General features: G+C 43.4%; 1 protein-coding gene and 1 long non-coding RNA gene across 2 annotated transcripts in view; both read left to right on the plus strand.

Annotated features, from left to right (window-relative positions):
• The window catches only part of LOC106039174 (uncharacterized), a 67,707-nt gene extending 54,978 nt beyond the window's left edge, over positions 1 to 12,729 (plus strand). Inside the window, exon 4 of the long non-coding RNA XR_007168454.2 lies at positions 12,591 to 12,729. This is a non-coding gene — a long non-coding RNA (uncharacterized lncRNA). The remainder of the gene's footprint in view (positions 1 to 12,590) is intronic.
• On the plus strand, positions 6,311 to 8,202 carry GPR148 (G protein-coupled receptor 148). Its single transcript, XM_013186080.3, has one exon. It carries the CDS (start codon positions 6,357 to 6,359, stop codon positions 7,413 to 7,415), a length of 1,059 nt encoding a protein of 352 aa, XP_013041534.3. The 5' UTR covers positions 6,311 to 6,356; the 3' UTR covers positions 7,416 to 8,202.
• Position 12,730: the final 1 nt, after the last annotated feature.

Here is a 12,730-nt window from a genome sequence, read left to right on the forward strand (position 1 = left end):
TTTCTCAGGTTGTATAACTTCTTCACCCTTTTATTGAAATATTGGTCATATATTCCAAAATCCTGTCCTTCTGACTTCCAGCTTAATTCTCTATATTGCACCTGAAAGACAAGTTTGGTACAAAATCTGCCTTGGCTTTGTGATCACCATGCCCTGATGGTATTTGGAATTAGAAAAAGTGATTCAGGGATTTAATGTTGAGCCTTCCCAGTCTCTCAATACCCTCTCTTTTCTTTGGGAAAAACAGGTTTCATTTGACCTTTAAAATCATTGCAATCTGAGTTTAGTTTTCACACCCATTTCTCTACTTCCTTAACTTTAATAATTGATATGCCTGATTTATGAACTTTGTACAGTTACAAGAGCAATGTGTGTGCCTCTTATCTATAGCAAATAACAGCCAAGACACTGAACAGCTTTCAATAATTCTGGAGCCAAGTGGAGACAGATAGCTGAAACATGGAGATACCTGCAAATAAGAAGAGGACAGTCAAGCTGTACTTCTTCACCTGGAGCTCCCGACCCTGAAGACTTGCAGAAAAGCTTACAGGGAATCTTGAAGGTTTAGAAAAAAATGTCTTTTAATGGACTTCCTATTAAAAGGAGAATATAATGAGAAAGCTCAACCAGAAAACAGTACAGGTAAACTGTTCTGATTACTTGTTTTTCACTGGCAGTCATTTCCCCATAGTGAGAATATGGATATAGCCAGGAAGGAATTACAGCTGGTTCTCCCTGCCCTGTGGGGAGAGCTGACCTGCTCATGGGCGCTCTGCTGGGAGAGCTTCACCAGCAGGTAAGGTGCCTTCTGGACCTCGATAAGCCCAGTCGAAGAAAAATTGAAGAAAACTGAAGAAATTGAAGGAAATTGAAGAAACTGCAATGGCATGTGAATGCTCCTGAGATCAAAACTCTATTACTAAACCTGGCTGGAAATACCACCACGAAACAATAATCCTTCTCTTTCTTGTATGATTCTTCCCGGATAATGTCATGGCAGCAGTGTGGTCTCTGACCTGTTGAATCGGTTACACTAAACTCTTCGTGAAATAGGAGGCTTCCCTGTGTGTGCACACAGTTAAATCCATAGCAGCTACTGTAAGAGGTAATATTTCTGACCTTTCCTTTTTTCGATTTAGCAATATCAGTTTATAATCAGTACCAACCTATAATAAAGTACAGCCTTTGCTGGATTGGTAGTGCTCAATATGGCTGAATATGTGCCTTCTTAGATCCCCAAACTCAACAGATAAGATAGCTAAGCTTTCACTGGGATGTTGGTTGAAGCAGAAATGAGTAAAGTAATTAACAGTGTATTATTCAGTTTTAAAATCAATAAACTGTAAACTAAGAACCAGAAGAAAGGTTGCTAATACTATAGGTCTGGATCAGCAAGATATGTAAAAAGTGAATCCATCTAACATAAATTCACCAGAGAACATTTTAAAAAAATCAATAGGTAGAGCATTAAGGCCAGATTTACAGGAAATTGCAGGAGAACCATTCTGGTTGGTACCACAAAACACTGAACATAATGGCAAGGCAGCTGTCCAAGGTCAATATCCTCTGGAGTGATCTTCAGGTTCACCATCTCCTTGCAAGCTGTCCAGATGTGGAATGCCTCCTAAGCTGAAGAAAACTAAGAGAAACAACAACCAGATATTCTCCAGAGCCACCTATTCTGTCTCTGTTTCAGTGTACCAAGGCGCTGATCTTTTGGATTTTTAAGTCTAGCAGAACTGTACTCAACAGTTATAAGACTTGCATGGAAATCTGAGGGGAATGGCTTTGGGTGGACATGGCCAGGTCTGATGAGGTTTAATTTGTCTTCCAGTTATTTGTATTTTCCATTTCTGTAAAACTAAAGCCTACCTGCACTCCTAAGGCTTTTACAGTAGCACAACTAAAGTCAAACAAGGGAAGCCGTATATAAGCCTTAGGGCTTACACTACCATCCTTAGGCTGTAGTAGGTGAATAGCTGAGCACAGGATGTGCAAGGCTATGAACTTGGGATATCTCCTGGGCACTGTGGTACTCTGCATGAAGGCTAAATGAGAGAACTGAGCATTTCCCACTTGCCATGAGGATCTCTGGGCTCAGAGTGGACCTGCAGCCAGCTACTGCAGAATGATTTGCAAGTTCATACCTTTGCTTCCGCTTCATATTATATACCTGCTCATGCTTTTATGGCCATAGAAGTGGACTTTTAAAAGTGGTAAAAAAATTACTCTTTTGGTAAAATTTACACAATCAAATACCACAGCTGTACCAGAACTAAAGCTCTCCGCATAATACCGCTGTAATAGGTTGAACTTTAGTTATTGCTCTCCGTGGTGATTAGTGGAGAACAGCTATGCGGTTCAGGGGAAGGTTTGCTGGAGTTTCCACTTTTGCTTTGTACTTTTTGGTAGTGAGGATGTCAGCATTTATTGCTCTCCCAGATCTAGCTGACTTTTCCATGATAACTAGCTCTTTTACACAAGAGGAAGGAATAACTCTGCTATAAGAGGTTGTGTTCAGGCCTCAGGAGAAAAACTGTTAGATTGAAAACACAGTAATTATTTGTTAGCAGAAAAACTCTATGCAAACAAAAAGTCCTTGATGTATATATTTACAGAACCTACACTGCTGTGTAACATCAGTGTGCAAAATACTTGACTGCATTAATCCTGTAAATGCCAGCAGATCATCATACGTTGTATTTGCATTTATTTTTACCATCACCCAAGTGTTCAGCTGAGATGACAATGAGATTTTTTGTTTGTTCACATTTAATTCTAACCAGCTGGTGGAAAATACAGGCGTGATTTTACACAGAAACAAGACAATCTGCTCAGTAATACGACATCCTGGGAATGCTGGGAGGCAGAGGAGACTTCCACTATTAATAGAGTCTAAAATTATAGCCGGAGGCGATTCACACACACTTGAGTTTTCTTTGCTTCCTTTCCATTTTGTAAGAGTAGTATAATTCAACGGTTGGGCTTTTGGGGTGCTGCTGTGTACTTAAGGTATTAACTGTGCTGTGACTTGATAGAAACAGGACATGATCCTGAGGCCAAATGTATAATTGCATCAATATTGTTCCCATACTTTCCAGTGGATGCAGGACTGAGCAAGAAAAAATAGTCACCTTCTGTTTTGCCTACCCAGGCACCATAGCAACTGAAAGGCTACTCTTAAAACAATCATTGCTTTTTCTTCCTATCCCTTTGTTCCATATGGTTCTGCCCGTCAAACTGTACTAACATGCAGTTCCATGGATGCCGGCTATCGGTGTGGAGGGAGATGCATTGTACACAAGGTTTGATGACCGATGCTGAGTTTCATAAGCTGTCTGCTTTGATACTTGGCATGCCATGAGACAGCATGTCCATGGCACAGCATGTCTTTCTCTGAGGTGAGACTATGCACTGTCACGCATGGACAGAACCACACTGAATTACTGTATGCTGACAAAGTGTTCAAGCATGCTGGGAGCTCTGGGGAAATAATCATTCTGTGTTGCTTGAGAGGAGAAGGAAAGTCATAGTTACAACAATAGTTAGACTTGCCATGCAGGTGAATGTGGGAGGTTCTGGTGGACTTGTCAAGACTGCCAAAACAGTTGTCTGAACTTAGACAGTTTTATTTTAGGCACCTAAATGAATAATGTAACTTAAACGAGCTGAGCAGCCAGTAGATTTCACTGACTATTTTGACTATAGTATTAGACGCTTGGCTTGCGTGCACGCTATTTTTCAAATACTGAGAGTAATCCTTTGATGTTTGTTGTTACTTAAAAAGCTTCTGGATACCCTTGCACACCTGATGAGAAGAGCACCTAGAGCTGGGAGGTGACAGATCTCTTGTCTTTGTTGCTTGTGTTCCGTGTAAACAACAAAGTACCGTGATGTCGTAGCAGCAATGTGCGGCTTTGTGCGCTGCTCACCCAGAGGTAAGTGACTGCAGGAGGTGTGGGCTGTGAAATAAAACAGTGCTGTTATGGCAGAACACCCTAACCCACAGTAAACCCTTGTAGGAGTACCCCTTTCATAGGACAGTCCTGCTTCCATCCTCTTGCCCTGACTGCTCTGTCATGGACTCTTCTGAGACTGCATACTGCCACAGAAATAGCATCTTCAGAACAGTGCGTGCATTAATCATTCCTCTCAGGTGTAAAGCATGAAGAGCAACAAGGAAGCACACTGGAATTTCTATGTACGTAATAAGCAAATGGATCATAGCCTGGTAGCTGCTCTGTCCTGAAGCCCAGTGACCACTTCTCCTCTCGCCTTCTCAGCAAATTACTTTGATTATCCCTGGAGTGTGGCAGCCAATAGAAGATAAGTCTTAGCTTGTTCTTTTAACTGTTTTGAAAAAATAACCTGAGTCGTCTTCTGTGTTTTTTTTTTCCTGACAATATGCAGCCCCTCTGTGCTGCTGGCATTCAGGCCAGCTACTGTCAGAGTGGAGTGGGCCATACTCTTATTTAAAGCGAACATTACAATTCATTTTCCATAAATGCATACTAGCAGCCCTAGCAAATCACTCAGAATGAGCACTCAATCATACACCTTCATCAGCAAAGTTCGCCTTTCTCTGCTTCTATTTTAATCACTGCAAATTTTCTGTCATGCAGCCTAGAGCACCTTCTTCACCCTTCTTTTTGTCCTTCTCAGCTTTCGTCCTTTACTCTAGCTCATTGCCTGCATGCTCTGCAGTTTTCTCAGGATGTGTTATAGGAGGCCACCACGTCCTCCACAGCACTGAAAGGATGAGGCAAGTTGATGTCCTCCTGCATCAGTCCCTGGCCTGATCCTGCTCTGTGGGGCATGTCTTACCTTTTTACCCTTTGTGTGTTGAGCACCGAGCATGGAGGGATCTAGTCCCTGTTATTAGGGCTCTCAGTCCTGCTTCAACACAGATAAATGAGCATATCTTCTGTTCAGGTAGTGTGTTGTGGGACGCATTTCCCAGTTCCCCTTGCTAACAGTGGCACCTCATGATATGCTATAAAACCTAAAGAGCTCTGAGGTGCCTTTCTCCAACCTAAGCACAGGTTCATCTGGTCCTTGCCAAACAGTAAGTGTCAAGACACAAGAATTGTAACAAATTTACTCTTATTCTTTTTTCAAGAATAGTTCCTTTGCCCAAACCACAGCTTGGTCTTTTATAGTCTACTATGGATGCTTTTTTATGACTGCTTAAAATCCACCAGAGGCTTTTCTTTATAACACATAATACCAACATACAAATACCTTCCTTTCTGTGTTCTCCACAACATGCAAGCAATGTTGCTTACTTTGCATCACACAAGATGATGAACAATTGTATTAATAAAGTCTTTTTTGACTAGTTAAGACTGAAACATTATTAGCCAATGTGAAGCCTATGAAAAAAATCAACTTTTCTTCTGATCAGACCACTCTTGGAAGAATATGAAGAGTTCCTTCTCCACAACAGAGAATCTTCCCATTCTCTCATTGCATCCCCAGCTCTGACACTGAGGTCTGATGGTAAGAGCAGCGCAGCATGGCAGCAGTGTGCTGGCCAGCAAGCCAAGAAAAGGTATCCAAATGGACGTTGGAAATGCCAAGTGTGCTGTAGGGTATGCTGGTATGTTACAGTGTGTGACACTCAGCCTGGACAATTTACAAATTGACTGTAAGGCAGCAATAGATGAGAATTCAGTATTTGTGTATCATGCATTAATAAAGACAGGGGAAGGCTTATCGTCTGTAAATAAGATGCTTTGATTCACTGAAGCAAAAATGTTTGTCATCTATAAATAGGATCATTTAATTCACTGGAGCCATTGTGATACAATTTTACAACAGGACTGAAAGCCATTTTTATTGATGACTTCAAATCAATTGTGTTGCTTGACACAAATCGGTGCAAAACATCATCTGATCCCATTTATGACTCTCCTACTTCAGTACACTTGGAATGTTGTTCTGTATCATTTCACGTCTGTTTAATCGAGCTAATATTCCATCTGCTTCATTGGAGTGTAATGTGATGAGCTCAAACCCAAATCACTGATAATGAACAACTCGTTCATTTCTCATCAAAGAGCTAGCTGAGGGATTAGATTTTTTTTCTAAAGCCCACAAGGCTTCATTCTCTTCTAAACATTAGATTTTGCAGAAAGAAAAGAAAGTCCCCACTTCAGGCAAAAACATCTTTTGGGACCACAGAATTTGCTTACAAGTTTCAGCTTGTCCTTGAGAAGAGCTGGTCGAATTGGCTAAGGAAATCACTTTGCTTCCAAAGGCATTTGCATCCTCTGCTTCATTTGCCTGTCTAAGGACTCAGCATAGAAGATCTTGCTTTTCTCCAAGTCGGACAATCATCCCCAAATCCTAAGAAAATGAACTTCTTTCTCTGTGGTTCGACGACAAGAATGAATGCAACTGCAAACCTCCTCCGGGAGACCACATCCAACACCTCCTCAAATTTGAACGAAGCTTCTTTGTACTACTTGCTGGAGGAATGGGCTCTCAACCCACAAGACACAAACATGAAGATGTTTTTAATTCCTCCAGTTGTCTGCCTCGTGGCAGGTGTCCTCATTATTCCTTCCATCTTGTTTGTGATCTTCTCTAGGTTTAGCATCCGAAAGGAAACGAGGTACATGCTGCTGGGGAATGCTCTGCTTTGTGATCTGATATACCTTTTGTTCTACACGCTGTCAGCTACTCTCAGCGCAGCACATGTAAGTCTCCCAAAGGAAGCCTGTGTTCTCCAGTTATTTCTGCTGGCAGTGGCTTACTGCGGGGGACTGTTCACAGCTGCTGCCATAGTCTTGGACACGTACATAGCTATTTTGTTTCCTTTGCGCTACGTTACTATTTTGCCTTCTTCACGAACAAAAAAAGTGATTGTATTGCTATGGATCTGTTCGGGGGTTCTCCCTGGGATTTTCTTCTTGGTGCTATCCAGCACTCACAACTTTGTGCCCTGTGTCCTGGAAATGTGCTCGATTCCACTAATAATAATATTAACTCTGAGTGGGACTGATGCTGTGAAACTCTGTTTCTGGCTGTCTGCTATGGTTGTCTTTCTCTTCCTGTCTCTAATATTTTGTTGTTATGCTATTCTTTATTTTAAAACCAGGCAATCAGGTATATGGGAGAGCATCTGTTCCAGAGCCAGTGTGACATTCTTAATGCACAACACTGTGTTGTTCTTTTATTTCTCTCCATTCTTGGTTCTTTTTGTAGAATCATTCTTGTACGTTAACGTTGTCATTGGACTGGAGACAGGAATCTGGGTCTCCCTGACAATCTGCAATGTCCTGATGATTCTGCCTAAAGTTTTGTTCCCTTTTCTGTATGGACTTCGATACAGAGAGATCTCAGCATCTCTCAAATCCATTGTCAGAAGGAAGCATCTTCACCTGGTGTCACCTGCTCCATCACCATCCTGAGGCAACGCAGAGGACAGCTACAACAGAAGAGCTGTCCTTAACTTGTTAGCGTGCAAGCCTGGTGGAAATCACTCGGCTTCTTTTGCAAGTGTGAGATGTGGGCTGATCACTCTGCCTCCTTGGTGCCAGAAGGGCACAAGTCTTTCATCACATCACAGTTGGGATTACAGCAGATGCTGCCCTGGACAAAATTCTGCACTTTGTTGTGATGTGGGAGGGCAGCATATTTTGGAGGACATGGTGAGTCAGGATCATTTCCATCCATCCATGGCAGATGTCTTCCTGGAAAATAGAAAATGAAAAATAGATGGTGCAAAGCAAATGGGTGCAGAGCAAAGGGGGTAACCGCAGGTCTCTTGGCAGCACTGCCTACAGGAGACAGGGTTCTTAACTGAACAAACGTACTGTGAGCAGAGCAGCTATTTTTTTCATTCATGGTGTATTTGTGCAAGGTTGGTAGCCACTGTTCTGTTCTGTAACACATCATGAAAGATGCCTCTGGAAACTGCCGTACTCAGTGAAACACTGCTTCACCTCAGGCAGTGTGTTAGTGTACTCTCTGCCTTATGGATTCTGTCTGACAATGTGCAAAACACTGTGTTTTTGTAAAATCTCAGTTTGATGGGAAGTCATCTTTGATCGGTGTCTGTCGGGCAGCTTGGTGAGGAAAGATGAGCAGGAGCAGCAGGTGGCAAGGGGGCAAGTAGGCAGTGCCTGCTGCGGGGTGCCAGGCTCAGCCCAGAGCCCTGGGTCCCTGCCGGGTCCCTGCCGGGTCCCTGCCAGTGCTGCCAGGTTGCAGACTCTCTCAGCCTTCTCTGTACTTAAAGCAATACCCCAAAAGCGCTGTTTGTGTGTTTGGGGTGTTTCACACTCATCTGAAGAATGGCACTAAGCGGGAGCCAGGAGATCAGTGTCTGGTTGCACGAGGTGTTTTTGGCAATGCAGCCTGTTTGAGAGGTTCCTGCTTCTCTCCCTCTCCCCTCATTCCCCAAGTGCTGGTTACTCTCCTCACTCCACGGTTTGCTGATCTCCCCAGTCTGCTAATGCAACTGCTCGTGGGGTTGCAGGCTAAAAATATCCCTCCAAAGAGAAGTGGTGTTGTTTTCATCTTGACCAAGATTATCCCAGGGATCTGTTTATTAGCATGTTCTGCAAACATCTGCGTCAGCACAACTGAGGGGGTGACAAATTTCATGTCAGAGGTGGGGCACCTTGGGGGCTTTGCTGTGACGGGACACTTCTTGTGTAAGAGCATCTTTAAGCTAAAGTTGTTGTAAGTGAAAAAAAAAACAAAAACAAAAACAACATATTAGTGCATATTTGCTTTAAGCATGGTTCTGTGCTTCCCCTATTTTTACCCAAAGGAACATTAAATTACTGAGCAATTGCTTTGTTTTCCAAGAAAAAATTCTTCATCCTCTTCAATAAAAAATTAGGACCTGACAATTGCTTTTTATTGGCTGCTTTTATTTTTCTCCAAGATGAATGTTCTGTAGATGTTTTCCACACAAGTTATGTTTGTATAAAGCCTTCAGTTTCAGCCTCTAACAAGGGTCTCCCATACCATAGTAAGGATGGGGGAAATACCTGTACAGCAGGTAGGTGCTTTCTGCTGAATTTCTTTAACATGCAGTACGATCAGATATGGAAGATATACCAGTACCTCCCCAGGCTGCTCGTATCTTGGGGCAAATCTCTACACCTCTGCCTGTTGGCAGAAAGGCCAGTAACTTACAGGATAGTTCTCCATGGAAGATTCTTTCAAGCTTTATTGCCCAAAGTTTGCCTGTATTGTAAATTGTCGTGCTGGATAGTGAAGAAACCTGTGTAAATGGTACAAAGTAAGCTGACTGTATAGCTGCAGGTTAACAGTGCTTGATTTCCCTGCTAGTCTCTGTCAGTTATGAAGTTAACCTGCAGGACAGACTCAGACAAGAATATATTGCCAATTCTGTAACTCTTTCTTAATATACATCCCAAGGGTGTGTTTTGAGGCAACAACAAGTTCAGTATCATAAAGAAGGACACTGAAAGAAGCAATTGGTGATCATGGCAAGTTTATGTACATAGGAAATTTGTCTACAGTGATATCATAACGACCAAGCAAACAAAACAGTTTTGTGGAAATGACCTAAGAAAGATGAATGCAGTCGTCTTATAAGTGTCCTTGAACTCCTTCCTAGAACGGGTGTTTGCCTAAAAGAGTTTAGTTGAAGTGAAATTAGTTAAGTTGAACTGAGTCCTAAAAAAGTCATCCATGTGGAGAGCTGATGCTATTTTATTAACTCACTTTAAGGTGGTTTAACATTAGAAAGGCAAGATTTTCTTAAGTGACTGCTTGTAGATAACTTCTTCCCATAATGTACTGCTGTGCTGTTTGATACAAAAGCAGCATGTACCAGCATGCATACGAGAAACACACTGTATACCTGAATCATTTACCTCTGGGGATTTCCCCTGTATATCTGAATAGGACGGGAGGTGTCACCAGGGCAGTATCACAGGCACGAGGTTCCTATAATTCTTCTCATAAATGTCTTGAGTTTCATCTTAAAAATAGTTAGGCCTCCTCACTTCCCAGAGCTTCAGGGCAGTAGTGATTAGCAGCCTTCTATGGATGTCCCCAGATAAGCTCTGGAAATTCAGATTGAGACTATTTACCACAGCCCAGCTATCAGCCTCTCCAAGGTCACATAAGGGAACTTATTGGATGTCAGGGTGTCTGCCCAGCATTTTAATTTAAAGTGAAATGGAGAGCAGTTGACTCTAACATGTGATTTGGCAGCTGGGGGCAGTAATCCTTCAATAAATTGCTATAGTGTGAGTCATGAAAAGTCTTCCAATTTGTAGCCTAAATGTATTGCACCCCTGGTCAGTTCTTCCCCTCTTTTCTTGTGCCGACATTGTCACTGAGCTCACCGCATCTCTCTTCCCTCTTTAAGCTGGATTCACAGTGCAGCTGCATTCTGCCTGTAACCTGCAGACTAGAGAGAGTCTGACCTGTGCTCCCAGGAGCTGGCTCTGCGCCTTGCAGCGCTGCAAAAATCGCTAAATCTGTGCTTAGATCTGCGCCCCAAATTAGAGCAGTTTCAGTGTCATGAGAAACAGAGTCCCCAGACAGATAAACGGTCGTACAGCTTTGGAATTAGATTTCCCTTCATTTGCTACAATTTCAGTAATTATTCAGTAGAACTGATTAGCCTCCTGCAGTTTTAGTAATTGATATCGGAGTGCCCAATCCCGCTCCATCAGTTTACCTTGGCATTTTCAAAGGGAACTTTGGTACAGCAGTAGGTCAGAAGGGAACCAGCGATTGCCTGGTTGCACTGGAGAGAGCCCTGAGAAGCCAGTGCTGCCTTTCAGCAGCTGCCCCGAGACGGGTCCCACTCAGCTCTTGGCCTTGCTCGTCACTCTTTTTGTACTCTGAAACACCGTGCATCCTTCAGACAGAAACTGTGCTTGTGGCCATTCCCTGTGGGAGGCGGGTGTGTGTGACAAAGGAGAGAGAACACCTGATAGGAAAAGGAAATGACAAGTTTCCTTGAAACTTGGTCTCTGCTGTGTGCAGTCTCCACCCTCACCTCGCTGCTGGTAGCTGAGGGCACTGCGAGTTGTTGCAGTTTTTTCACAAGCCTCGTGATGATTTTTGGTGTCTTCATGAAACCACAGATGCTGAGTGTTTTTGTTTTTCAGTATGCTTCTAGTCCTTCCGATTGCAACATAAATCAGAAAGGTACAATATGGACAGAAGGTACCAATCTGAAAGGCAAATAAGACCAACTCTTCATGAACTGCTAATAAAATATCCAAATTTCGGGGGGAATATCAGGAGCTAGGAGAGGAAAAGGAGCCAAGCTATGGTTCTGTGGTCTGATGGCTGTCAGCGAGGGATGGTCTTGCAAGTGCTTGTCCAAGCTCTGCAGGTTTGTCTGGGGAGCCAGCACAGATCAGACAAGAAGCTGTTTTCTGTCTCTGCTAAGCAGAGCTACGGATTTCGTGTGCTGAAGTTTATTAGGACAACTTTTTCCAACACAGTGGATTATTTTTCTCAAGAAAAAAAAAAAATGGCTGCTGATGTTTCAGGGAGAAAATCAGCAAGCAGCTCTTGAGGGCTACTGGTTTTCAGGATGATTCCCAGTAGGAGGAACTGGTCAGCTTTGATGGCAGCTATCATTAGTTTTGGCACCAGGTGAAGGTAGGGAAGTGCAGATCTGCAAGGAGGAAGGGGAGACTCCCCTACCCACCCGCTTTCTCTGTCCCTGCACACCTGCCAGTAATGCTAGCCAGGTCAAAACTGGTGCCTTGTTCATGAAAACCTGTTGAAAATAAATAGTTTTTTTTAGAGGGCGTTGCTTCACACCCTCTGAAAAGCAGAGCAGGATCAGTCTGGACCAGTGTGGGAGCATGAGAAGTGCTGCACCCTGCAGAACAAGGGCATAAAGGATAAGAAATAAGTTAAAAATAGCTGAAGATTGAAGGTCTATAGGAAGATTTAAAATACGAAAATGTGGGGATGAGCTGGAATTAAAGAACTGAGTTTCGAGGAATGGGGTAAATTGAAGAGACCGGATTTCTAGCGGGTTTTATGGGGGAAGGACACAGTGGAGCCCCCCTGCGGGGCACACACCTGCCCCACACTCTGTGCCTATCCTGCACAGCCCCGCAGAGTTGTGACAGACTCATCGGTGTGGTCGGGGGCCCCATGGTACCACCGAGCACTCTGGAACTAGTGTGCTGAAATTCAGGAAGACACATTTTTATCTCAGACCAACATGAGAGAGAGATTATTTTTAATACTGTATAAGGCAAAATGAGACATTGCAGAGAGGGAGGGAAGCTGGAAGGAGTTGGTGCTCTCTGCTTGAACAGATTTGTTTTGTGCAGTGTTCTCTAGTTTTGATTTAATAGCGGGTTGGCTCTTTCCAGCAGCTAGGCAGGGGAGGAGGGATGAGAATATGTTCCCAGCCTTTGGCCATAAGTGTCCCAGTGTCCCAGGCATGACCTCTTCAGTGTTTATTTTTCTTTCTCTGCAACTGACCCAGATGCTGAGGCTTGAGACTCCAGGCCTCCTAGCCTCTTCTGGTACAGCATGTGATGGTCCCAGGGATAAGACTGGGTACAGTACCTGGAACTGTTTTTCTTTCCAGCAGACTGTTCTGTCCATTTGCATTCCAGGAAGTCAAAACCCACGAGGAAAAGCCTTGGAGAGCACTGCCACCCAGCGGGGACGCAGGCAGAGATGTAAGCAGCCCGGGGACACTGCTTCTCCACTTGTGTACCTCACTAGCAAGAGGAGAAAGCCTTTCAGACAGAAG

Source organism: Anser cygnoides, chromosome 9 (assembly GCF_040182565.1).
Source record: "Anser cygnoides isolate HZ-2024a breed goose chromosome 9, Taihu_goose_T2T_genome, whole genome shotgun sequence".
In the NCBI taxonomy this organism is placed as follows: domain Eukaryota; kingdom Metazoa; phylum Chordata; class Aves; order Anseriformes; family Anatidae; genus Anser; species Anser cygnoides.

Bases quoted from the DNA above. Each gene is read 5' to 3' on its own strand.
- GPR148 (XM_013186080.3), top strand. From the start codon at position 6,357: ATGAACTTCTTTCTCTGTGGTTCGACGACAAGAATGAATGCAACTGCA.